Source organism: Muscardinus avellanarius (genome assembly GCF_963383645.1).
Source record: "Muscardinus avellanarius genome assembly, chromosome: 20".
In the NCBI taxonomy this organism is placed as follows: Eukaryota; Metazoa; Chordata; class Mammalia; order Rodentia; family Gliridae; genus Muscardinus; species Muscardinus avellanarius.
This window is the reverse complement of record NC_137806.1, coordinates 32,811,692-32,839,098: the sequence shown is the minus strand read 5'-3', so window position 1 is coordinate 32,839,098 and position 27,407 is coordinate 32,811,692. Positions and strand designations below refer to the sequence as shown.

The window sequence follows — 27,407 nt, the reverse complement described above, 5'->3', positions numbered from 1 at the left end:
CCCCTCCCAAGGCTGACTGGGCTTCTTCCCAGCACCGCCAGCCAAGTCTAAGTGTTCCAAAAGGTGCCAAGGGGCCGGGCGTGGTGGCGCACGCTTGTAATCCCTGCGCTTGGGAGGCGGAGACAGGAGGATCGCGCAGGTTCGAAGCCAGCCACTCTCGCTGGCTTAGGAGACCCTGTTTCCAAATAAAAATGTAAAAATAGGTCTGGGAGTGTATCCCGGAGGTAGACGGGCTTCCAGGAACCCCAGTAAAACACCAAAAAAAAAAAAAGGTGCCAAGGGTAGGGGTGGTTCTAGACCACCACCTGGAAGCAGGTTCTACAGACCTCTTTGACTTGTGGCCCTCAGGGACTTGCCCTCGCTGTGACATACAGTGCTTTTGAACTTGGGTTGGCTTTTGCGCACCAGTGCTATCCTGTCATCCTTAAACCTCCCAAATGTCTTGCTCATAATCGTGGTACCCACACTGCTCTGCTGCTGCCTAAGGACCTCATTGTAAACTAAAGGGAGAAATACTGGTAGAATAATTCCTGTCCAGCAGTGGCAGCTGGCGTTAGGAATGGCAGAATGACCAGATATAGACCCAGCTCTCAGACCCCCTGAAAGGTCATCGTCCTACAGTATACAGACTGTCCTCTGAGATCTTCTACAAGTCCAGATGGGTGCTCTCCGTTTTGTAGTCAGGAGAATGGCGCATCCCACGAGCACGCCCAGTGGCCGCCTTGCACATCTCTTGCTTTTTCTCCCTCACCACCGGGCTCTGCTGGCTTGACGTGTGGGGACCAAGGCGGGATCTTCTACTCTGGGGGTTGAGCATAGTTCCACCGAAACGCAAACCGAAGCCCTGGCTGCCTGAGGCGCCTCAAGCGAGTGGAATTGTTGAAGTGTTGACTGAGAGGATGGTGACCCTTGAAGGGTCAGGGGCCGCTCTCCTTTATACAGAAGCAACTCATGGTGGACAGCTTTTTAATTTAGTCCATGAGATACAGGACAGAGAGACGGATTGTGACAGGATCAAAGAAGAAATGATGAACACCCCAAGCTCCAGAACTTGGAGTTGGACCCCCAAAATGATGAACCTTTTGGGGGGAGGAAGGAACGTGTTTCTCCTTGTCAGTGGTCTTGTACTACACGAGCTGGAGCACCTTTGTTGTGTGTTATCTTTATTTTTAGAGTTGTAAGGATGGTAAGAGGGCATTTGATACCGGGACTGTTGTAGACACTTGGCATTCTTTTTAGCTATTTTGAAGATGTGGTAAAGATTCCTGGTCCCCCCACTCAAAAAATCCCTCCTCCCTTCATCCTTAATAACAGAACTATGACTCTTAGCTGTGCATCAGGCCAGATGGAATAAAACATCCCCCAGTCTTTCTTGCAGTGAGCTTACTGGTAATTACAGTCCGTCATCGAGCTGGTAGTGGATGTACCCTGTTATTTCTGGGAAGGCGCCATAACCAGGAGAGAACTGGGGGCCCTTTGGTCCTCCTCTGTTTTCCTAATGCCAACCTGGGATCCAGGCGAATAGCCCCTCGCATGGGTCATGAGGTGGGCCCGTGAACGGAACCCATGAACGGCGCAGGAGAATTTTCAGAGCTTGGATCTCTGATGGCAAACTATATTCCTTCAATATAATGAGGCCCAGTTGGGTGTTTTTTTCTGATGAGCCAGGGGAAACACTGGCAAAAGGAGCATAGTTTCTATTTCTTTGGGATACAAAAGTTTCCCAAGGAAACTTGCAAGCAAATGGAAGGGACCAACAGTCAGAGCTGCTCAGCGCGGGGCGACCACCTCACCTAATGTAGGCCAAAGTGCAGTGGGCGGTGTGGTCCAGGGGGACTTTTCCCAGGCAATAACACCGTTCTAGGTGGTAGGATGGAGCAGCTCGAGGGAGGCTGGAAAGGGTTGCCTTGGCCTGGGATGTTAACAGAGGCCAACACCATGGCGCCACTTCCTAGGACTAGAAGGGTGCCCTAGGAGAGGGGTTTGCCATTATCCTCGAACCTGGAGAAGCAGGTGAGGGGATTTAAGCACAGGAGCAACACAGGCAGGATTCTCTTCTTCCTCCTCTTTTTATCCCCCCCTCCCCTTTCTGATGGAATCCTGGGGCATTCTACCTCTGAGCTATACCCTCAGCCCTTATTTTTTTTTTTAAATAGTAGTTTCAGCCGGGCGTGGTGGCGCACGCTTGTAATCCCAGGATCCAGGAGGCTGAGACCAGAGGATCGTGGTTCAAGGACAGCCTCAGCTACTTAGTGAGGCCCTCTGTAACTCAGTGAGACCCGGTTTCAAAATAAAGAATAAAAAATAGGACGGGGTGTAGCTCAGAGGTTGAATGCCCCTGGGTTCCATCCCCAGAACCCCCCCCCACACACACAAAAGGTAGTTTCTCTCTAAATTGCTGAGGCTAGCCCCTATGATCCTCTTGTCTCAGCCCCAAATACTGGGATTGCAGGTGCGTGCCACCACGACCGGATGACTGGAGTTTTCTTTAGCTACTCTGCTCAGAACGGACGGGAAGGAGCCCTGTGCAGTGGCCAGATCCGGTCCCCACTGGGCCTTCCTTAGGAAGAACATACACTTAGGCATGAAGTTGAATATTAATTTGAGAAGAGAAATCACAAGAAAATGGCTGAGCCTTAGGGCCAGGCATGGTGGAATAGGACTGTAATCCTGGTACTTTCAAGGCTGAGACGGGGGATTGCAGCAGCTTCTAGGTCAGCCTCAGCAGCTCAGCGAGGCTCTGTTTCAAATAAAAAAGAATAGAAAGGCGCGGGGGTGGTGGCTTGGAGGTAGAATGCCCCAGATTCAGTCCCTAGTACCAAACCAGACACAACAAAACAAAAACAAAGGGAATGCGGGGTTTGGGCCGGGCATGGTGGCGGCAGGGTTGTAATCCCAGTACTCAGGACGCTGAGATAGGAGGATCACAGGTTCCAGGACAGTCTCAGCAAGTAGTGAGACGCTCATCAGAGAGACCCTGTTTCAAAAAAAAAAAAAAAAAAAGGTCTGGGGTGTGGCTCAGAGGTAGAATGCCCCTGAGTTCAATCCCCAGTGACACACACACACACACACACACACACACACACACACACACACAAAGGAAGAAAAAGAGGAGAGAGGATGGATGGATCTTGTCTTGGAGACGCGGCCCCTTCCTTCTGTTCATCTGAACCGGAGCCCGGGGCTGTAAACTGAGTCAAGGTCTCGGTGGGGGCTGACTGCAGCGAGGGGGCCCCGGGCGACCCCGGCTGGGCGAGGCCTGCTGCGTGAGCGCGGGAGGGGCCGCCCCCTTCGCCCCAGCCTGACCTCAGAGGCACAAGCCCTGTCTGGCGCAGTTCTGGATTTAGAAATAAACGTCACTCCAGACGCGGCCAGCTCAGAGCCGCAGAGTCGTAAAGTTTTATTTTTAAAGGAAAAGAAAGAACTCGCAAAGGGTTTGTTTTTAGTGAAATAATGAACTTGTGTGAACAGGCCACCGCGTCTTGGGCGGGAGCAGGGACCCGCCTCCAGCCGTGGGGGGCGGGCGGCGCCGGGGGCGAGCAGCGCGTGCCCGCGATGGGCGGGGTCAGCCGAGCGGGGGCGCGCGGGTCGGTGCCCAGAGTGGGCGGGGCGCAGGTGCGGCTTCCAGGATGCCCGGGATGCGGGACGGGCCGAGCGGTGCGCGGGGGCGCGCAGGGTGGGCGGGAGCGCGTGGCGGGCGCCCAGGTGAACGTACAGACGCGCGCTGCGACGACGGGGGCGCGCTGTGGGGCTGGGGATGCGCGCGATGTGCGTGAGCGCGCGGTGGGCTCCGAGTAAATGCCCCGGGGCGCGCGTTGCGGGACGGGGGCGCGCGCTGCGGGGCCAGGAATGCGCACAGCGGGCGGGGGCGCGCGCGGCGGGGCCGGGGATGCGCACAGTGGGCGGGGGCGCGCGATGGGCGGGGGCGCGGACGCGCGCGCGGCGGGGCCGGGGACGCGCACAGTGGGCGGGGACGCGCGTAGTGGCCGGGGGCGCGCGCGGCGGGGCCGGGGACGCGCACAGTGCCGGGCGCGCGCGGTGGGCGGGGCGGGCGGGCGCGCGCTCCAATGGCCGCCGGCCGGCCGGTCACGTGGCGGCGCGGCCCGCCTTCCCGGCGGCGGGCGCGGGGCGATGCCGACGAGGCCGCGCCGGCCCGATGGCGCCGCGCGGGGACCCGGGCCGCAACGCGTCGCTGCCGCCCACGCTGACGCCCGCCGTGCCGCCCTACGTGAAGCTCGGGCTGACGGCCGTCTACACCGCCTTCTACGCGCTGCTCTTCGCCTTCGTGTACGCGCAGCTGTGGCGGGCGCTGCTGCTGCGCCACCGGCGGCTCAGCTACCGCAGCGTCTTCCTCTTCCTCTGCCTGTGCTGGGCCTCGCTGCGCACCGTGCTCTTCTCCTTCTACTTCAGGGACTTCGTGGCGGCCAACGCGCTCGGCCCGCTGCTCTTCTGGCTGCTCTACTGCTTCCCCGTGTGCCTGCAGTTCTTCACGCTCACGCTCATGAACCTGTACTTCACGCAGGTGGGTGATGGGGGCGGGGCTGCCCGCAGGTGGGTGATGGGGGCGGGGCCGAGCCGCAGGTGGGTGATGGGGGCGGGGCTGACCCCGCAGGTGGGTGATGGGGGCGGGGCCGAGCCGCAGGTGGGTGATGGGGGCCGGGCTGCCCGCAGGTGGGTGATGGGGGCGGGGCCGAGCCGCAGGTGGGTGATGGGGGCGGGGCTGACCCCGCAGGTGGGTGATGGAGGGCAGGGCTGACCCCGCAGGTGGGTGATGGAGGGCAGGGCTGACCCCACAGGTGGGTGATGGGGGCGGGGCCGAGCCCGCAGGTGGGTGATGGCGGGCGGGGCCGAGCCGCAGGTGGGTGATGGGGGCCGGGCTGCTCGCACCCCGCAGGTGGGTGATGGCGGGCGGGGCTGACCCCGCAGGTGGGTGATGGCAGGTGATGGCGGAGGGGCTGAGCCCGCAGGTGGGTGATGGAGGGCAGGGCTGACCCCGCAGGTGGGTGATGGAGGGCAGGGCTGACCCCGCAGGTGGGTGATGGAGGGCAGGGCTGACCCCGCAGGTGGGTGATGCGGGCGGGGCCGAGCCGCAGGTGGGTGATGGCGGCGGGGCTGACCCCGCAGGTGGGTGATGGAGGGCAGGGCTGACCCCGCAGGTGGGTGATGGGGGCGGGGCCGAGCCGCAGGTGGGTGATGGGGGCCGGGCTGCCCGCAGGTGGGTGATGGGGGCGGGGCCGAGCCGCAGGTGGGTGATGGGGGCCGGGCTGCCCGCAGGTGGGTGATGGGGGCGGGGCCGAGCCGCAGGTGGGTGATGGGGGCCGGGCTGCCCGCAGGTGGGTGATGGAGGGCAGGGCTGACCCCGCAGGTGGGTGATGCGGGCGGGGCCGAGCCGCAGGTGGGTGATGGCGGCGGGGCTGACCCCGCAGGTGGGTGATGGAGGGCAGGGCTGACCCCGCAGGTGGGTGATGGGGGCGGGGCCGAGCCGCAGGTGGGTGATGGGGGCCGGGCTGCCCGCAGGTGGGTGATGGGGGCGGGGCCGAGCCGCAGGTGGGTGATGGGGGCCGGGCTGCCCGCAGGTGGGTGATGGAGGGCAGGGCTGACCCCGCAGGTGGGTGATGCGGGCGGGGCCGAGCCGCAGGTGGGTGATGGGGGCGGGGCTGCCCGCAGGTGGGTGATGGGGGCCGGGCTGCCCGCACCCCGCAGGTGGGTGATGGGGGCCGGGCTGCCCGCAGGTGGGTGATGGAGGGTGATGGCGGAGGGGCTGAGCCCGCAGGTGGGTGATGGCGGGCAGGGCTGCCCGCACCCCGCAGGCCGGGCAGGGCGGGTCCCCGCACCTCGGGGCCCCGCACCGACCCGCGAGAGCCGTGCAGGGCGGGCCGGGGTGGACGCGGCGCGTTGAGCCGAGGCTCAGCACCCCGTGAGCTCGGTACCGCATCCCGCCCATGGCCCAGCGGCAGCCTGGGCTCACACCCAGCTCCCCGGGGCTGCGGGCGGGCGCGCAGCCTCATCTGAGTCTGAGCTCATCTTCTGCGGCCCCAAGGGGGAAAAAAAGCCATAAAAGTTTCCCCGGGCTCGTTTGCCAGCCCCCGCCGTGCACTTTATGAGGTCTATCGCTAATAAGCTAATGGGCGGTGGTGGATCCCTTTGGCTTCTTTGCCTGTCGGCTTAATGAAAGCACAGTAATTGGAAAGTACTTTGCACGCACCCTGTAAAATCGCGCACAAAGGTTTAATTGATGATCCAATGGCATCCCCATCACCGACATTGCCACCCAACTCCCATTCGCGTCCCAGGTACCAAAATATCCATTTCACCAGGATCTGCCTGTGGGGAGACTCCACCTGGTCGCGAAGAGTTCCCTCACAGACAGAGGCCCCATGCCAGGAGGCATGTTGTGTGGTTTTTTGTTTTTTGGTTTTTTTGTACCAGGGACTGGATCCACAGGGGCATTCTATCCCTGAGCCATACCCCCTGCCCTTCGTAGTTTTTATCTTGAAACAAGGTCTTGATAAGTTGATGAGGGTCTCACCGTGTTGCTGAAGCTGGCCTTGAACATGTGATCCTCCTGTCTCCGCCTCCTGGGATTACAGCGATTACAGGTTGGACCACCATGCTCAGCTCTCAAATGCCTTCCCCCTCCCCCATGGCACAAAGGGATTGGACTCAGGCATTCTACCTCTGAGCTACACCCCCAACTGTATTTTATTTTTTAAATTTGAAACAAGATCTCCCTAAGTAGCTCTGAGTTTTCCTGAGTTGCTGAGGCTGTCCTCAAACCTGTAATGCTCCTGTCTCAGCCTCCCAAGTGCTAGGATTGCAGGCCTGTGCCACCATGCCCAGCTAGCCTATGCCTTTTTAAACAGCTCTTCGTGTTTCTCAAAAGAAAATGTCATTGACTTTTTTTAAGACAGAAAAATAAATAATCCTGGCATAGTGGGAGACACTGAAAATTCAGAGGAAATACTTTTGTCAAAAAACCAGCAAATGTAATATTTAGTAGATGTTTTACATATATACACAATAGGTCTGCGCTCATAAATTCAATGTGTCAGCAGATTTTCCAGTCCAGAAGTAATGGGCATTGTCTGTCCAAATACTACTTTTAAACTTGCAAACCAGTTCAGGCAGTCAGCTCTGTTGCAGACAGGGCTTTGAAATCGAGTTGAAATGGGGTGGATCAAGCAAGATGCAAGAGTCAGGTAAGCTGGTGTTACTTCAAGACCTGTGACAGCCGTGAAACTGCAGTGAGATCTTTGCCCCTGTCCCTTTGGGAAGAAAAAAAATGCAGGAACCTCCCAGGGCTCTCTGGTAATCACACGCAAATCCTGGATTGAGAGGGGATCAGGGGTTGGGCTGTACATTTTCTGCACCATCTGCTGGTTGGTGAGTAAACGCTGAGCTAAGAGAAAAGGACCAGGCGGACGGAGCCTCTCTGGCCAGAGGCCCGAGCCACGACCCTTGTCTTTATGTCTCCCGTGTGGGCAGGCGCAGAGCAAAGGGCATTTTGCCTGAGGGTCCGACGTGGCTGGCACAACAAGGTGGCACCTTAGTGGTGGCATGTTAGACCCTGGCAGAGCAAAGCCCTTCCTGGCTTCCTGACAAAAACTTGGGCACTTCTGGGGTGGTTAGGAAGGGGCTGGCGTTGACTCTGGCCAGTGCCCGCTGTCTCCCCTGCAGTGTACTCTCTTACACGGGGTCTCAGCCTTTGGCTGTGCCTGAGATGGGAAGCTTTAAGGTTTACGGCTGCCTGAGCTCCCTTTCAAGCCAGGGCAATGCCGTTTTGCTGGGGGAGGGGAACAGCTAACAATTGAGAAGTATGTGGCCTGTGCTGGGCTCTGTTGTGAGCAATTTGTCTTATTTCCCCTTCACAACAACTCTCTGAAACAAGTGCTGATATTGTCCGCCTTACACGGAGGAGGGCATGAGGCTCAGAGAGGTTAAAGGACTCTTTGGAGGGTGGCGGAGCCAGGATTTACACCCACATCTGTGACCTCGGAGTGCAAGGCTTGTCTGTATTTGAAATCTCTCAAATGCAAGACAAGCCCAGACTCTAAGTAGAGCACCTCATTCTGCAGCAGCTAAAAACTGGGAGAGGTACAAAGTCAAGTTAGGGCACAGTTAAGTTGCGCTTCAGTGCAGTTGGGGTGATACGAACTGTACCTACGCACAGCTATGTTCTAATTAATATGTGATAAAACGTATACCTATAGAGCAATACAAAGCATACACACGGCACTGGTCATCTGAGGGAGTGGATTTTGAAGCAGAGGCTTGAGCAGGTCCTGAGTCCTCTGAGAAGCAGGTCCTGGGTCGGGGCTGGGGGGCAAGGGTGCAGCGGAGAAGAGGTTTGGAATTGGAAAAGAGCTGGAAGTGGGGGCCGAGCAGCAGAGGAAGCTTTTTTCTGGGACCACGTCCTTAATCATCTTGTGATTAATCATCTCATGTAACTTCCCAATTACTCAGGAGGAGGGCACTGCCGCCCCATGTCTCAGAGCAATGCGGCCCCTTGCCCACAGTGCCCTGCAGCCCACATGGGCCTCGAGATTGATGGATGTGGAGCGGTCCTGTCCCCCGCACCTGCACCCCCCATGATGCTTTTCAGCTACCTGTCCATATACCACAGAGCGGTCAGCTCGCAGCCCATCCCACCCGCCCACAGGTGCACACCCGAGGGTAATGTGGTCATCAACATCCTCGTTTTGGTTTCTTCCTCAGAAAACTCCCTGTTGTTAATCTCCTCTAAGTCAAACCTCTCTGTCCAGCCCTCATGAACCCAGGCAGATCGTGGGTTTCTAGCCATACTCGGTTATGGCATCTTTGTGTGCTGCGTGACTCTCCCCATCGCTCAGCACAGCGGGCCTGGCCTGCAGCTCGGGGGCTTGCGCTCCTAGCCCACCTGCTCGCCTCCGTCCTCCAGGCGGGCGGCTGTCTCCTGGCTTGGCCTGTGCACCCCGGTCTTGCCCGGCTCTGCCTCTGTGGGTGGCTCTGTGGCTGCCTGTGGCGGGCGTCAACTTCATCCTGGCCCCTCCAATCTCTGTCTTCCATCTCAGCCCTTGACTGTTCCCGTTCCCGTGAAGCTGTGGAGCCTCTGCAGGCCCCTGCGGCTCAGCTGCATGGGGCAATGGGCTGGGTGCCCGCCAGCACCTTCTCCCGGGCTTACTGCTCCGGCCCTGCTCCTCCCTGCCTGCCTCTGGCTAGGTCAAAGCAGGCAGCACCCTCCAAGTTCCTGGTGCCCCCACACCTCCAGGGCCTGTGCTCTGCCGGGACTCTGTCTCCATGCCCCCTTCACTCTGAGGTCTACACCGCAGGGCCAGGCTCCCTCAGTGATGGGGGTGAGCACCGTCCTGCCCACAGGCTGCTGAGAGCCCTGTCCAGCCTCCACTCCCCCGTCCTCAGCTGAGCCTGGCGGCAGGACTGGTTTTGCCCACTCTCAGCAGGCCCTCTCCCTGCAGCGTCTAGCCCCAAGTATTCAAGCTCTCTTTGGGACACGGAGTATTAAGGACCTGTTGTTTCTAGCAGTGGGCCCTAGGGACAACTCTGGGCCACAGCTGAACCCCACACAGCTCCCTGCTGCACGGGGATGTAGTCCTTGGATTCGGGAGCCTGAGCGCAGCGCCATCCACGCCAGGCCGCCTTCCCATGGGGCGTCAGTGTGGGGTGGGGCCCGGCCTCCCTCAGTGCAGCCGTGCCTGGGTCCTGTGACCAGCGCCCGCCAGCGCAGTGGGCAGCTTGAGGAAAGACATGAGGAAGTGAGCCCTCAGTGGGGGAGAGGTGGTGGGACTGGGACACGGCCGCAGGAACTGGGACCTCGCCAGGCCTTAGGGGCCCGCGGGAAGCTGCCCTGGCCAGGGTGCCGTGTCCTAGACTCTGCTGGGGCTTTCCCGTGCCTGGGCCTCCCCTTGATGGGGTGGTTTGGGGATGGTTTGCTAATGTGTGCTCTGTGGACAGTGGAGGTGCGGCTGGAGCTCATGGTGGGGCTGGGTGCTCATCTTGAGCACCTGAGGCTCGTGAGGGCTCCTGGGAGCACATCGTGGGCATGGGGTCAGTAAGGGCCTGTGGATCAGGAGGCAGCTCTGGAATGGAAGAGGCTAGGAGGCTTTGGGTAGCCTCCTGGCTTGTCCCTAGGTTGGGTCCAGGGCCAGAGGCCCAGCGGTCTGGGGCTGCGTCTTTACTGGGGCAGCAGGAACCATAGGCTCCCCCTGGGTTTAGTTAAGTTCCAGGAGGCACTGTCTGGACTGTGTCTTTGCTCTTTTCTTAGTTATAGGACTCATTGTCTAGCTCCCGACAGCCCTGAGTGCAGGCCCCTGCTTAGACACCTGACCCCTGTCCTGAACGTCACACCCAGGGCTGGCGCCGCCCTTTACCAACCCACCGCGCCACCCGAATGCCGTTGGCCACCGAGTTGCAACTCTGGTGTTTGCTAAATGGCCGTGACACCCCTGGGGAGAATGTGGCCAGTCAGCATCTCAACTACTGCTCCTGACACAGGGATCAGGCCCTGAAAGTCCAGCAGCCCAGCTCCTTTTGAGACAAGTCAGCCAAGCTGTAGGAGTCAGGCCACTTGTCTGAAGCCCCTCACCTGGAGGACAAGGTGCCATCTCTGATGGGCCCTGCGCTTCCTCTACAGGCTCCGAGGTCCTCATCCTGCTGACGGGGGTAACCAGAGACAGCTGAAAATCTCAGCCAGGGACCGCGTCTCCACCCCAACCAGGAAGAGGAAGGCAGAGTTTGCCATGCCTCCTGGTGGTCAATTTAGCTAAGATCGTTCCTCAGTTGGGAGGTCGAGACAGGAGGATTCCAGGCCAGCCTCAGCAACTCACAAGATCCACTGCAACTTAGACCCTGTTTCAAAATAAAAAACATAAAAGGGGCTGGGGATATAGCCCGGAGGCAGAAATGTCCCTGAGTTCAGTCCTCCTCCACCCCAGAAAAAAAAAAAAAAGAATTGTTCACCAGTTGCCCATCATGTGCCAGGCCTGAGGCTAGGAGTTGGGAAGAGGGGGGCATCCGGGCCCCTCGGTGACTGAGAAGAAGTGGGGTGTTTAGGAAACTGCCCACGCAGGCGTGGCTGGCCCCTGGTGTCTCACTTCAGAGCTGGGATGAGATTGCAGGGTCCGTGCTGGGCCAGTACCGGCCCTTTACTCTCTCCTCTCCCTGCTCTTCTCCAGCGTCTCAGGACAAAGGCTTGCGGCGGGGCTGGACAGTGGCATCCACTGGGGCCTGCGGAGGCTCCAAACCATGCCACATTTTACTGGTCCTGCTCCCAAGTTTAGAGTCTTAACCTGAGGACAGGTGAAGCCTACTAGGGGGGTTTATGTACGCAGGTTTTACCCTGTGGGTGGGTTTATTTTTTCAAGCTTTGGGCAATGGGGCAACGGGTGGGGAGAGAGAAGTAACGGTGGCGGCCAGTGCCTGCGGAGGATTCCAGACCTGTGAGCTACGTGTCCCTGTTGCGTATCTTTTTTCCTCTCCCTCCACTTAGCCAGGTGACTCCAACACCTTTGGGTGAACAGGAGAGAGGATGCCCTGTGTCAATCCAGTATCTACCAGGTACCCACGAATAGCAGCACGCGGGGCCCATAGCGCCCCGAGGAGCAGGGCCGCCCCTCGGGCTGGTACCATGAACACCTGCCACACAGGGTGGTCAGGAGTCCACTTATTATTTGTGCCCCCATCACTACTGGGGGGGGCACCCCCGGCTCGCCATATAAGCCCTTACACCTTTTCCTCTTTGAAACAGCTTCCTGGAACTCCCAGCAGATCTCTGGTAGCCAAAGGCCATTTGACTTCAGGCCCTTGTTTAATTGAGCAGCACATCCCAGGCATTTTAAATCGATTGACTTGTAGAAAATCTCTTTTGATTGAGTTCTCCTAGGCGTCTTGCGGGTTTCTGGATACCAGCAGATCTTGGCGTCTCCTCTGTTCCTGCGTAGACAGTGTTAGTAGAGATCCATGTGCTTCCAAATCTCCCCTTCCTCGGGGCGGGTCCTCCAGGTGGCCTGGCGTGGGTGGGTGGAGGGGAAGAGGGCCCAGCTGTCCTCACCTGTGCCCCTGGCTGGCCTGGGGGTGAGCACGGCCAGGCCTTGCAGGCCTCGGCTCCACCATCTTGTGCACCGGATAGCTTGCGCGCTTTGGCACCCGCCTGGGCCTTAGTCCCAGGACCTGTCTGTTTGGAAAGAAAGATAACTGGCCTGCAGAGAGGCACACACGTCCTTGCCCTGGGCCGCTTGGGCCGACCTCAAGTGCGGTCCCCTTCATTCTCTAGGGGTCCTGCCGATCTGGATTTCAGGGGCCCTGGCTCTCCCCTCCCCAGCCCTGGGGAATGAAGCGCTGCACACGCGGAACACGGGCGGCCGCAGCTGACTGATGACTGGCGCAGGGAGACCAGGGCCTGGGGTTTGCCCAATTTCCCCCTCTAGCAGGAAGTGGGCAGCATGGAGGGCAGGAGCAGGCGCTCTGCGTGATGGTTCCTCACCTTGACGAGTGGTGGAGTTCCTTTTATGGCCAAAAACATCTGTGGACCCAGCCTAGATGTTGGGTATTTAGTGTCGTGGACCTGGACAGTCCCTGTAGCTGCAAGCAATACCTAGTACTTAACAGGGGACAGCAAGCACTCACATAAGACCCTCAGCGACTTATCAAACCCTGACTCAAAATTAATAGAAAAGGGCTGGGGGTGAAGTTTGGAGGTAGAATGTCCTTGGGTTCAATCCCCAGTAACACACACGAGCGCACACACACAGAAGTGTTAACTCAGTGTAGATTATTAATGAATCACACATACCTGGTCAAAGTATAAGCTTGCCTGGATATAAAAGCACTGAGTTCAGGAAAGTGACTCCTGGTGTTCACCCTGGGAGGATCAGAACTTGGCCAGGCCGGGCTGGGGCGGTTGGGCCCTTTCTACTTGTTAGAAATAAGCCACCACTGTGGTTGTTATTACTGTACTGGAGATTGAACCCTGTGCAGAGAACTAAGGCGAAACAGCGGTGGACCCACCAGTGTTTGTGATGTTATTTCTTTGTGCATATGTGAAATATTTTGTCATGAACCACTTAAGAGGATTGGGGGCATGATTCAGGGTGACCCCTTGTCTAGCATACAGGAGATCCTGGATTTGAGTCCAAGACCAGGAAAAACAGTCTAAACCTACCATCATTTTGTAACATTTTCAAAAGAATTTTCATACCTGCATTTAAAACTGCGTGTGTGTGTGTGTGTGTGTGTGTGTGTGTGCGCGTGCGTATGTGTGTGTGTGTGTTGTGAGAGGGAAAGACTGTTTGTTTTAGTTATTATTGTACTAGAGAACCCAGTTCTCTTGAACCCAGAGGCATGCTACCTCTGAGCTACACTCCCAGACCTATTTTTAAATTTAATTTTGAAGCAGGGTCTCACTAAGTTGCTGAGAGCCCTGCTAAGTTACAAAGGCTGTCCTCAAACCTGGAATCCTCCTGTCTTAGCCTCCCAAGTCCTGGGTTGACAGGTGTGCGCCACCATGCCTGGCTCTGTTTCTTTGGTCTTGGGTCTGCGCATGGTGTCCACAGTTTCCGACCCCTCGGTCTCTCCGGGGTCTTTCCAGGGGCCTCTGGCAGAACCGCAGCACAGGGTTGGGAATGAGGCTTGCAGAGGGTGTGAGGATCCCCAGTGGGTCCTGTGCCTGCGGGACACAGAAGTCCAGCCTCCAAGAAGGTCGAGAAGGTAGCTAGGGGTCTCCAAGCACAGCAGCCACACCCTGCCTCTGGGCCCAGCGCTGTCTGGAAGTACCCGCTTCATCTGGCCGCTACACCCTGCCTCTGGGGACAGCAAGGCTTCTCCTGTTTACTTTCTCTCATACCCACAGAGAGTGGCATGGTGCAGCCCCTCCAGGGACAGCCACCGCGACATCGATGACCCTGGTGATAGCCAGGAAAGAGGCAGATGCCAGCTCACAGTAGCCGGGAACGGGGTGGTGGCGGGAGTTCTGTGGTGGGGAGGAATCTGTGGCGTCAGCGGGGAGGCGGAGTTCAGCGGCCCTTTGCTGGCCTTTCTGCTTCTGGCGAAGCAAATGCGTCACCTGCGAGCTCTGGGCCCCCACGGTGACCGCAGGGGCACCAAGGCCACCCCAGGAGGTGCGTAGGCCAGCTGGCCACCGTGTGGTCCGGCATGCTGTCCCCAGAGATGTCGGGCCGCCCAGTGACATCTGGGTGCTGTGCTAGGTCCTGCTGAAGTCCAGTGGCGGGCTTTAAAAAGCAGAGAATTTGATGTTGCTAAAGCTCAAAGTAATTTGCCTGGGGAGAGGGGATAACAATCTGCAAGAATTTATTCTCTCTCTGTGGTTCTGGGGATTGAACGCAGTGGCATTTTACCTAGGAGCTACACCCCCAGCCTTATTTATTTATTTATTTATTTTGCGGTACTGGGGATGGAACCCAGGGGCATTATACCTGCCAGCTACACCCCAGCACTATTTTTTAGTCTTTTTACTTTTTTTGTGTGTGTGTGGGTCTGGAATCCTGGGTCATTTGACCTCTGAGCCACATCCCCTGCCCTATTTTTATTCTTTATTTTGAAACAGGGTCTCACTAAGTTGCAGAGGGCCTCACTAAGTAGCTGAGGCTGTCCGCAAACTGCGATCCTCGTTTCAGCCTCCCAAATGCTGGGATTACAAGCGTGCACCACCACGCCCGGCATCTTTTTACTTTTGAAACGGTCTCACTGAGTTGCTGAGGCTGGCTGCGAACCTGCGATCCTCCTGTCTCAGCTTCCCAGGTCCTGGGATTACAAGCGTGGGCCACCACCTCCCCCAACCTGCAGTTTCTGAGGAGAGCTCTCCCCAGTCTGCTCTCCCTCCCCATCCCTCTAAGCAAGGGGAGCCCGAAGGCCCTATGTTGGCAGATGGAGGCATCCCGGGAGAGGAGGAAAAGGCAGGACTCTCTTTACTCAGGGCCTCGGTACTCTGTCCCCCATCAAGTCCCCCATGTTTCCCCGCCCCTTGGACGGTGAGTGCCCGCTTCCCTCCTCAGGGCGCCCTCCACCTAGCCCTGCCTCCTGCCCAGCCTTTCTTTCCCTCCTGGGGTCTTGCTGGGGTCTCTGCACCTTAAAAGCAAGGCCCTCGCACCCTTGAGTAACCCCTCTCCCAGGTCACGAGCACATTTTATTTTTGACAAGCCATGATGCTGAGGGTTGACTCACTGCCCGCACACACTTCCTCCTGCCTGCCGGCCGTCCAGGGTCCAACATGCACTTCCCTGAGAGTCACCCGCCCCCCAGACCCAGCGCCAGCTCCGCCCTGAGGGGCCTCCTCTCCCCGTCCTCCACCTAGCAAAAGGTCGCTCCCTGACCTCCTCCTAATCCTTCTTTTTAAACAGTTTTATTGAGGCATAATTCACATCCCATAGGATTCCTGGGTTTAAACCTGCACTGTGCCCCACGTTGCAAAGCCCACGCGATGATTTCAGAGCTTCACCATCACTTCCCCCCAAAGAAACTGGTATAGTTAGTGGTCACTCCCCGTTTCTCCCCCAGCTCCAGACCCAGGCCAGGCAGCCACTGATGGAGTATATATCTGGTGCACGGGGGTGGGGGTACTGTGGATTGAACCCCAGGCATTCTACCTCTGAGCTACACCCCAAGTCCCCCCTTTTTTGGTGGTACTGGGGTTCCTGGAAGCCCTTCTACCTCCAGGCTACACTCTCAGACCTATTTTTATATTTTTGAAACAGGGTCTCTTATGCCAGCGCGGCTGGCTTCGAACCTGCGCGATCCTCCTGTCTCTGCCTCCCAAGCATGGGGATTACAAGCGTGCGCCACCACGCCCGGCGACCCTCAGCCCTTTTTATTTTTTATTTTGAAACAAGTTCTTGCTAGGTTGCTGAGTCTCACTAATTACTAAGGCTGGACTAGAATCTGTGATCCTCCTGTCTTAGCCTCCCTAGTCCTGGGATTACAGGTGTGCACCGCCATGCCAGCTGTGCCTCTGATTTTATTTTATTTTATTTTTTAATTTTTATTTTTTTATTTTTTGGTGGTACTGGGGTTCCTGGAAGCCCTTCTACCTCTGGGCTACACTCCCAGACCTATTTTTATATTTTTATTTAGAAACAGGGTCTCCTAAGCCAGCGCGTGGCTGGCTTCGAACCTGCGCGATCCTCCTGTCTCCGCCTCCCAAGCGCAGGGATTACAAGCGTGCGCCACCACGCCCGGCTGTGCCTCTGATTTTAAATGCACGCCCTTCCTGCCTTCTGTGGCTCCCGGTCCCCACCCCAACCCGTCCTTCTCTCAGTTCACAGTTCTTATTTATGCCTAATGTTCACTTTCTACTGGAGGAAGTCCTCAGTGGCTCTTACCCAGGCCGGCTCCAGCCTGTGTCTCCCTCCTCAGGGCTCCAAGAGTCTCCTCGGGCCACTGCCACACTGCACATGTCCTCAGGCCTCTCCACGGCTAGCCCTCCTCCAGCGGCCTCCCCCATCAAAACCTCAGGCCTCCCATGACTCCATGTGTCCTTGTGCCTCCTCACGCCTCCTCAGACCTCAGGCCTTCTCGTAGCTCCTCACAGCTCCCAACATCCTCACACTCACCTCCTCAGATTCATGTATGCCGGGCGTGGTGGCGCACGCTTGTAATCCCCGCGCTTGGGAGGCAGAGACAGGAGGATCGCGCAGGTTCGGAGCCAGCCGTGCTGGCTTAAGATACCCTGTTTCCAAATAAAAATATAAAAATAGGTCTGGGAGTGTAGCCCGGAGGTGGAAGGGCTTCCAGGAACCCCAGTACCACCAAAAAAAAAAAAAATTCATGCATATGCGTGTGTATGTGCGTATATGCACACGCGTGTGCGTTCATACTACCATGGACTGAACCCAGGCGCATTCCACCTCCTAGCTGCAGTTTCCTTTTTTGTTTTGAAACACAGTCTCACTAGGTGGCTGAGTCTGGCTACATTGCTTGAGGGTGAACTCAGAACTTCAGTCCTCCTTCTCAGCCTCCAAGTCCTGGGGTTACAGACATGGCTACCACTCCCAGCCACTTTTAAAGAGCTTTACTTTACTTTTAGAACTTAAAATTATGTGCACAGCTTTAAAAAGTGTTGCATTTCAAATGTGCTCACAAAACGGGGCATCTGGATTCCAGGGACGGTGCCCGCCCTGGGTGTGAACGGAGGGCCGTCAGGTGACGGTGCCTGCTTGTTGGTGTCAGCACACTGAGCCCTAACTGGCTGTGGTTATTTTTGTCATTGCAGGTGATTTTCAAAGCCAAGTCAAAATACTCTCCAGAATTACTCAAATACCGGTAAGTCCCTGGGGCATTTCTCTCCATGACAGAAGGTCAAAGTGCTCCCACACCAAGCCCGCTCTCCTGTGTGGGGTGTGTACACGTGGCATCTCTGTGGCTCCCCAGAACTGTCCTGTGCACCAGGGCTCTGCCTCCAGGCATCCCACTGTCCCGAGGGTGGCTCACCAAGCTACAACTTACTGGGTCTTGTATTTACCTTTTTCCGAAATAAGTACTGTCATCTCAGTACTTGGGAGGCTGAGCCAGGAGGATCACAGGTTCTGAGCCAGCCTGAGCAATCTAGCAAGACCCTGTTTCAAAATAAAAGATAAGAGCTGGGCATCGTGGTGCACGCCTGTGATCCCAGTACTTGGGAGGCTGAGCCAGGAAGATCATAGGTTTCAGGACAGACTCAGCAAACAGTGAGACTCAACCTAGCGAGACTCTTGTTTCCAAATAAAAATAAAATTGGGCTGGGGGTGTAGCTCAGAGGTAGAAAGCCCCTGGGTTCAATCCCCAATCTCACACACACACACACACACACACACACACTAAAAGAGCTGGGGTGTAGCTTTGAGGTTTAGTCCCCAGCATCTAAATAGAAATAATACTGTTCCTAAGGAGGTTGAATATCCCTCATCTGAAAGCTCCCAAACCCAGCACGCCCTCCACACCAAAACCTCTTGAGCATCGTGACACCACAAATGGGAAATTCCATACTTGACCTTGAGTGACAGGTCACAGTCAAAATGCAGGTGTGCTAAAAATACTGTGACAGGCCAGGCGTGGGGGCACCCGCTTGTCATCCCAGCATCTGGGAGGCTGAGACAGGAGGTTTGTGGTTCGCTAACAGCCTCAGCTACTTAGTGAGGCCCTCTGCAACTCATGAGACCCTGTTTCAAAATAAAGAAGAAAAAATGGGGCTGGGGGTGTAGCTCAGAGGTAGAATGCCCCTGGGTTCCATCCCCAGAACCACAATAAATAAATAAATGAATAAATAAAATTAAATTTAAAAAATAGGGTTGTGGATGTAGCTCGGAAGTAGAATGTCCCTGGGTCCAATCCCCAGTACTGGGGAAAAAAAGAAAAAAAGAAAGAAAGAAAGAGAGAAAGAAAGAAAGAAGGAAAGAAAAAGGAAGGAAAGAAAAAGAATGTTTAGGATGGAGAAAGGACAGATTTTCTTGAAGCAGAAGGAAAAGGCTTCAGTGGGAAAAGCTGCTAACTCAGACCTAGGAATGGAGCTGCACGTCTAACGAAACCCCAAGAGCTATTCACGTTTAGACACATCCTTCCTCTCGCCTCTTGAAATTCCCGTCTCTTAAATGAGAAGCCAGTGGAGGCGCTGCGAGCCACCACTCATCCCAGAGATGCTTCGGTCTGTTGGCTTCGAAGCAGCCTGGCTCCCCTCGCCCAGGCACGCTCACCTGCAGGGGAGCCTGAGCCGCGCATCTAGCACTGCTCGGCACTCATCACAAGCCATTCCTGCAGCAATCCGGTGTTTTTGAAGATAATTCATATTTAACCTGCCAAGAAACACCTCCCCCAGCACATCAGCTCGCCTAGCCTTGCTGGAACTGGCGGCAATTGGATTCTGTTCTCAGTTTGTCTGGTTTTTGTTGTTACTGTTGGTTTTTTTTTTTTGCAGGTGGTGCTGAGAATTGAACCTAGGGGGCATTCTACCTCCTAGCTAGATCCCAGTCCTACTTTGTATTTTGAAACAGGACCTAAGTTGCCGAGGCTGGCCTGGCCTCAAACCTGCAATCCTCCTGTCTTAGCCTCCTAAATGCTGGGATTACAGGTGTGTGCCAGTAATCCTGTCCACCCAACTCGGTCAGGTTTTTTTTTTTTTTTTTTTGTGGTACTTTGGGTGGAACCCAGAGGCCTTCTACCTCCGGGCCAGACTCCAAGCCTAAGTATCTGAGACTGGCTTCGAACCTGCACAATCCTCCTGTCTCAGCTTCCCAAGCATGGAGATTACAAACATGCGCCACCAAGCCCAGCCCTGTTTTAAAATAAAAAGAAGCTGGGCATGGCGGCGCACTCTTGAGACAGGAGGATTGCGCAGGTTCAAAGCCAGCTGCGCTGGCTTAAGAGACCCTGTTTCCAAAAAAAAAAATATATATATATATATATATATATATAGGTCTGGGAGTATAGCCCGGAGGTAGAAGAGCTTCCAGGAACCCCAGTACCACAAAAATAAATAAATAAATAAAAATAAAAAAATAAAAACTAAATGAAAAGGGGCTGGAGGTAGAGCTCAGAGCTAAAACACCCTGGGTTCAATCCCCAGGAACACACACGTATGCACACATGGCAAAGTGTTTGCACGTGGCCCACGAGCATCCTCCCGTATCCGCTGAATCATCTCTAGCTTACTTACAGTACCCAAGGTAGAGCAAGCTCTCTGGGCAGCCTTGTTCTACTGTATTGTTTAGGGAATACAAGTATAAAACTCTGTACATGTTCGGCACAGATGGGATTAGCAAAATACTCTGGTCTTGGGTGGACGAGTCTGGGCACAGGCGGGGCGGGAGGTCAGCCCTCCGCTGTCCCTGGGCCTCACAGCCTGCACAGCGGTGTGCTGCGGCCTCATTTTCAGGGGAAGAGACCCAGGCTCACATCCTGCCATCTCACCACCGCCACCTCACCGGGGCCACTGCCGCCTCACGGTGCAGATGGTTAGCGCTCTCGTCGGGGCGTGTCCCTATCCCTAGGGAGCATCCGAGGGGTGCCCACCCACAGGTGCCAACTCTCTGTCCTCCCAACCTCCTGGAGACAGTGGGCCTCCCATGGCCCGGCTGTAACAGGAATCTGGGAGTGTCTGCTGCCGACATCCAAACTCTTACAAGGTTGTTACCTTCGGAGCATCTGCGGGTAGCCATTAACCAAAACGCATCAGTCAGATTTTTCTTTTTTTTCTTTTTTTTTTTTTTTTGCAGTACTGGGGATGGAACCCAGGGGCATTCTACCTCCGAACTATACTCCCAGCCCTATTTTTTATTCTTTATTTTGAAACAGAGTCTACTGAGTTGCAAAGGGCCTCGCTAAGTAGCTGAAGCTGTCCTTGAGCCACGGTCCTCCTGTCTCAGCCTCCAGAATGCTGGGATTGCAAGCGTGCTTCTTTGTGGACCCCCCAGAAGGCGCAGCCAGTGCGCGGGGACTGTGCCTCATGCTCCCCTCTCGCCCTTCCAGGATGCCTCTCTACCTGGCCTCCATCTTCATCAGTCTCGTGTTCCTGCTGGTGAACTTGACCTGCGCCGTGCTGGTGAAGACGGGGAGCGGGGAGAGGAAGGTGATCGTCTCCGTGCGCGTGGCCATTAATGACACGCTCTTTGTGCTGTGTGCCGTCTCTCTCTCCATCTGTCTCTACAAAATCTCCAAGATGTCCTTAGCCAACATTTACCTGGAGTCCAAGGTAGGCTGGGAACCATGGCTGTGATCCCTCCTGGGAAGCCCGCCCTAAAATTGAGTCTCCTGGCGCACACTTGCAATCCCAGCATTCAGGAGGCCGAGACAGGAGGATCGCAGTTCGAGGACTGCCTCAGCTACTTAGTGAGACCCTTTGGAACTCAGTGAGACCCTGTTTCAAAATAAATTAAAAAATAGGGCTGGAGGTGGCTCAGAAGTAGAATGTCCCTGGGTTCCATCCCCAGAACCGCAAAAAAAAAAAAAAAAAAAAAAAGTCTCCTGGTTTGGGAAGAGGGTGCAACACGTCATTTTTCACACCTGCTCTCCTGCGAGGAAGCAGGCATGCCGCCGCGGCCAGGGGCAGGGTACGGGGTCCACTGGACCTTGAACACTCGGCGGCCCGGTGGCTGACGTGTGCAGGAGTGTACAGTCACTGGCCGAGCACATCGGGTTTCTAAGTTACTTAACCCACATTTTAAAGGATGACTGGGCTTGACTGTACCGATGCTAATAGCAAACCTGGTGCTGGCACCGTGATAAGCACTTTGTGAGCGGATGTAATCCTTGCAGCTCTGGGAGAGAAAGGAAGGTATAAACCCCAAGTGTTTTGCCCTGAGCCACACAGCCCAAGGGTACAAAGCTGAGATTCACACGTGGCGGCCTGGCGCCGGGGTCTGTGGCGTTCACCACCTCCTCCTGCTGCGAGGACTCGATGCCCTTGAGTGCCTGCGCTCAGCAGAGGAACGGTGCCTAGAGGTCAGGACCTTCCTCGCCTGCTGAGTGTTCAGGGATAGTCACACACGAGGAGGGACTCTGGGGGCCCATTCTTTTTTCCTGACACCTCGTAGCCCAGACTTGCCATTTCTCCTTTCCTGTCCCCAGTGATGAAGGTTAAATGTGAACATATAAGCCAAGTGTGGTGGTGGTGCACGCTTGTACTCCCAGCATTCGGGAGGCTGAGAATGGAGAATCGCGGTTCGCGGGCAGCCTCAGCTACTTAGTGAGGCCCTCTGCAACTTAGTGAGACCCAGTTTCAAAATAAAGAATAAAAAATTGGGCAGAAGGCGGTAGCTCGGAGGTCAAATGCCCCTGGGTTCCATCCTCAGACCCGCAAAAAAAAAAAAAAAAAAATTCAGTATCAGCTGGGCGTGGTGGCGCACACTTGTAATCCCAGCATTCGGGAGGCTGAGAGTGGAGAATGGCAGAGAAAAAAAAAATTCAAGATCAATCCTACTTTCTAGATCAGAGTACTGCTATTTCAGTTACCTATCTGACCTATACTATCAATATGTTGATACTATAGGTAGAGACAGAACTAAATAAGCCCTTGGACCACCCTTCGAGGCACCTCTGAGCTGGGTGGAGTGCTGCACTCCTGTACTGTAAGTGGTGCACACTTGGCGGATTCAGACAGGAGGATGGCAGGTTCCGCGCCCTTGGTTCAATCCCCAGTAACTAACGCACGCATGCATGCAAGTGCCCGCACACCTCCAAACCAATGCCGGGTCTTAGCTATGTGAAGTAACTGGAAGTCGGGGAGCCTCGGAGAGGGCTTCAGGCTGGGTGGAGAGTTGTGAGGAGGCCTGCAGCCCACGCCTGCGTCGCTGCTGAGATCCCGGGCTCACCGGGTGGCACCAGGGAAGGGCCTGTTCGACGCGGTGTGACCCCCTCCCGCCGCTTGCTTTCCAGGGCTCCTCCGTGTGCCAAGTGACCGGCGTTGGCGTCACCGTCATCTTGCTTTACACCTCTCGGGCCTGCTACAACCTGTTCATCCTGTCGTTCTCTCAGATCAAGAGCATCCACTCCTTCGATTATGACTGGTACAACGTATCAGACCAGGTCAGTGGGGCCCGTAGCTGAGTGGCTGGAGGGGCCCCTGGGTGGCGTCTGCACCTTCATGTGTCAGAGGTGACCACGGCTCCTGCTTTGTTCCTGTGTGTTCAGAGAAAACTGGACTGTGCACGCGTGCACACACATACACACGAGCACATGCAGTATACACACTCCGCTTCCTTCTGCTTTAAAGGGTTTCTGTCAAGCAGTCCTTAAATTTTTTAGGGCTTTCATATAAATGTAAGAAGGTGTTATTAAAGGGTAAGATTCGCTAAGGTAAACTGTATGAAGTTTAAGGAAATACGTACGACCATAAAGCGGCGGGGCTTCTTAGTGGAGCAGTACGCAGCATCTGGGGGAACCTGGACAAAAGTGATGAAAATAGTAAGGCTTAGTACCAGCTCACTGCGCCGGGTCTGGTGGGCCCCCAAGTCCACTCTATAAACGCGCAGATTTGAGCTGTACGCGCGGTGAGATGTCACCTGGTACCCACGCTCACAGACGCGCGGCAGAGCTGGCGCACACTCACTGCAACGTCTGTGTCTGCGCCGAGGGTGCACAAGCGAACAGGCTCCTTCGCCATCGCGGAGACGAGCCCTTTCACTGGAGAAATGTGCCTCTCAACAGACTGCTGACTTGCAGAGGGTCCTTAGCCGTCCCTCGTGTAAGTGCGTGGGGCGGTGGGATTCACGCTGATGGCACGCAGCACCGCCGCCCGCCTCTGTCGGAATCGTGCCAGGCTGGGGGGTTCTGTCTGTCAGAGGCCCAGGTCAACCTGCTCCCTCCCGCCCCTCCCCGTCACAGGCAGACCTGAAGAACCAGCTGGGAGACGCCGGCTACGTGGTGTTTGGAGTGGTGCTCTTCGTGTGGGAACTCCTACCCACCACCTTGGTAGTTTACTTCTTCCGGGTGAGAAGTCCTCCGAAGGACCTCGTAAGTACGCCATTTTATAGTCGCAGAAAACACCCGATTCTGGGCATGAGCCTGAAAGAGGTGCCTTCTTCTGGCTTTTCAACAGAAGAGAGAGCCTCCTCCAGCTCACTGTGGTTTGAGAAGTCCCTTGACTATTTTACTAAGGGGACTTTTTTTCCCCTTCCCTTTTCAGGAAAATTGTTCCTTTTACAAAAGAAATGAAAGGTGCACCTCGTGGCCTAGGGGAAGTGGTTATTTTTCTTAATACGACACAGCCTTAGTAGTATTCGAGCCTCCACTTGCTGTTCTTTGTGCACAGGAAAATGGAGCTGTAGTTCAGTTGCTCAGCCCTGCAGGGTGCTGGGTGGTGACTGGGAACAGCAGGGCAGGGAGGTGGAGGCATCGTGGCGAGCACGAGCCGCCCCAGCGAACACACTTTATACAGATGCCTGTCTGGGGCAGGACAGGAGGCACTGCGGGCACAGCGGGAGTCCCTGGGAGCTTTGCCCCATGAGCTATTCCAGCCACACGAGCTGGTACAATCCAACTCTCTTACCTGTGAGCTCGGAAAGGCGAGCGTGGGCCTTGGCCAGCGAGCGCCCAGAGGGGCGGCAAGGAAGCCAGAACAAGGAGGGCCTGGTCCGGGGCTCTTGCCCCGCATCCAGACGACGATGGCAAGGCTTATTCCCCTGGCTTCTGTCTGGATAGTCACTGTGACCCAGGACTCCACAGTGGGCTGCCTGCAGGCTTTGAACAGAACTAGCTGGAGCCAGACGGAGCCCAGCAACGTGGGTTTGGATTTTTTTTTTTTTTAAACAAAGTGAAACTGTTTGGGAACAGAAACAAAGGCAGGAAATGGAAGTGGGATGGGAAATCGGCTCCAAATGATCTCGTCAGCATTTTATTACGAAGGCTGACATGGTTACACAGACACATCCTAGTGGACTGAGTTTAGGTGACCTGGGCATTTTCAGTGAGGGGCTAAAGTGTAATGATTCAGCAGGGAGCGAGACTGGCAGGGCAAGCACTGAAGGCCCGCAGGGCCCGCGGGGAGGCTCCTCAGACGAGGACAGCTGAGCCCTGCAGAGGAGAGCCGGCGGTCTGTGTCGCGTAGGGCGAGGCGGGCTCTGGAGGTATGCTGGATCCCCTGTCTTTCTAGACCACCCCTGGAATGGTCCCCAGCCATGGCTTCAACCCCAGGTCTTACTTCTTTGACAACCCTCGGAGATACGACAGCGACGACGACCTGGCTTGGAGCGCCGCCCCTCAGGGACTGCAGGGCAGGTAAGACCGGCTCCCAGGCTGCAGGAGCAGCACATGACAGCAATCAGATCCTACATTCAGATTTGAATGCCAGTTCTTGAGGATCTGACTTAGAGAAGGGCATTTGGGCCTTAGGTTAGGAGACTATTAATAAACCCTTCCATAGCACCTGTGTACCAGTCGCTGGTGTAAGGTTCATAAGCACCTCCTCAGTCTTCCTAAGGAGCCTTGAGGTTGGCACCACAGGAAGCCTGGTGTCTAGAGGCTGGGTGACTTGTGCCCGGGCGTATGGCCAAGTGCACAGGCTGGGCCTCCACGTGCTGCCGCCGGCCTCCGTGAGAGGTGGTGTGGGCCCAAAGTCTCGGGTCTCTGGTCTCGCCTGTGTGTGGTCCTAAGTCAGTGCTCCACCTCCTGGTCTCACCTGTACTTAAGTTTTTTTTCCCATGTGAGTTTCCAACAGGAAGTCTCCTTTTTGCAAATCTACTAGGACATTTGACCCAGATCTTTTTGGAAAGGGCGGTTAAACACATTAGATTTCAAACCAGCAGATGTAGAGCAAGACTGACTGCCACTCAGCTGCCCTCGCCTAAGGTCTAGGCTGAGGAGGCGAGTGGAGGAGGGAGGGGAGCACGGAGCCCTGTGACGCACAGCGGCCTGGCAGACCAGAGCCCGGAACGCGCCTCCTGGCTGGTCCTCCTGTCCCTCACACCCTGGGGGCTCCAGCGGGGCTCTCGTCCCCCTATGAGCCAATGCCAGCAGGGGAGGGACCCACAGGGCAGGCCTGGCGCCTGCTGAGCCCCTGCGCTCACTTGCCCAGGGTTAGGGTTGGAGTAAGCGCTTATCTTACATCATCTTTCATGTGTTAAAGACCGTCAACATTGCCACGCAGCTCTCTCTTCTTCTGGATGAAATATCTCCGCTTGCTTTTTGCTCATCGCTAACAGGGCAAGTTCTTAGTCTTAGAAGAGCTCTGGAGAGAGCCCGGTTTAGGGACAGGAGGCCCGAAGCAAAGCTGGGCTCCCGCCGCTGTCTCTGTGGGTCAGGACAAGAGACTGCCCGAGGGCAGACCATCTCGGCAAGGGCACAGCCTGGGGCGGCTTCCACCCCGACTCGCCAAGTGCTAGGCTCCCGGAGGTCTCAGGGTCTGCCTCCCTCTCGCTAGAGCTGTGCTCTGAGCCCCGCCCTGGCTGCATCTCCTCCTGCAGCCGCTTCACCCTCAGGCCAGGAGGATGAACGTGAAGGCTGCTCACTGTACTGAGTACTGACTCTGCGCCGGGTCCTCTTCCGACATTCATTCCTAGTGTCTCGGCCCACAGTGCAATCACTCCGGTTCTACAGATGAGGCTGAGCACAGAGGCTGCTGTTCTAACAGGGAGCGAGCTGCCCTGGTGCTCGAGCAGCCTGCCCGGGGTCCAGTGGGACGCGGCTTGCGCTCAGGAGTCCTGGACCGCTGTGTGGCGCTATCTTAAACATGCTTTAAGGAAGCGGTCAGAGCACCCAGGCAGCCTGTAGTTCACACCAGGCCCTGCTCCGTCGGCCCAGATGGGCCAGGCACGAGCACCATGACACCGTCCCACTGAGCTCTCTCTTCCTTTTCAAGCTTTGCTCCGGACTGCTGTGACTGGGGACAACATGCCAACAGCTTCCTGGCACAAGTAGGAACTTCAGCACAACAGGACTCCACTCCGGACCCTGACAAGCTACGCCACGGGTAGCCGCAGCTGGCAGTGTCACAGGAAGAGTCCTCCGTTGAAAAGCTTCAGAAAAGACTAACTTAAGGACAGGTCAACTTTAGGGCACTTTCTCTAAGAAATAGGACTTGATTTTTGTTACAGGTTTCTAATGGCGCTCTAGAACTAAGCAATAATTTAGTTTGGTAAGCCCTTGTCTGAGTACTAATCGAGCCTGGCTATTTCAGTGGGCATAATTTAAAACTTTTTAAAGAAAATCTATACTTGTATAAAGATTTGTTTTATATAACTTAATAATGCTGAAGTACACTAGGGTTTCTTCTTGAGAACATTACTGCAATACATGTTGTAGTTTGCACAGACTTTTATGCATAATTCACTTTAAAAGTATAGAATATATGGCCTAACAGTTTTAAGGCCTTTAGACTTCGCGTTCCTCGAATCCTTACCACTGAGGGCCAGATTCTGAGCTGCGCACTGGCAGCTTCGTAAAAGACAAATGCCATTCAGGAAGCCAACTGCAACTCCAGTGTTAAAAACTCAAATGAAGTGGATAGTGTGTCTTTGAGGTAACTGGCTTTTGGGAATTTTCTCGAGGCCCAGATGTTTGCCACAGGCTGGAGCTTGCTCTTGCTCTTGTGAGGGCACCGCGGTGCCCACCGCAGTGACACCATGCTGCTGACGCTAACGACAGAGTGGGCTGCACCATTGAACCTCCTCTGCTGTGTTCACAGCGATTCTGCCTACTTCTGCCAGCCCAGTGAGACTGAATACCCATGACACCTCGGGACTACAGCAGCATTACAATCCTCCCAACTCTGAACATTCACTACGGACAAGGCGGAGCTGAGAGGCCTCCGAGGGCACTCATCATAACCCCCAGCTCTAAGCCAAAGGATGGTGGGCAGTCCCGAGTTTTTCTGTAATCTCCAACCATACTTATAACGCTGCCTTTCATTTTTATTTATTTTTATATTTTTTTGTGATACTGGGGATAGAACCTAGTGGCTTTCTATCTCCGGGCTACACTCCCAGACCTACTTTATAATT

General features: G+C 55.7%; 1 protein-coding gene across 1 annotated transcript; it reads left to right on the top strand.

The window, feature by feature from the left end:
• Positions 1 to 3,889: 3,889 nt before the first annotated feature.
• GPR137B (G protein-coupled receptor 137B) lies at positions 3,890 to 26,381 on the top strand (the record flags this gene model as incomplete). Its single annotated transcript, XM_080717229.1, has 7 exons — positions 3,890 to 4,522; positions 17,216 to 17,265; positions 20,443 to 20,665; positions 22,348 to 22,497; positions 23,296 to 23,424; positions 24,563 to 24,687; positions 26,267 to 26,381. The coding sequence occupies 7 exons, from the start codon at positions 3,890 to 3,892 to the stop codon at positions 26,379 to 26,381; spliced, it is 1,425 nt and encodes a 474-aa protein (XP_080573355.1).
• Between the last annotated feature and the right edge of the window lie 1,026 nt (positions 26,382 to 27,407).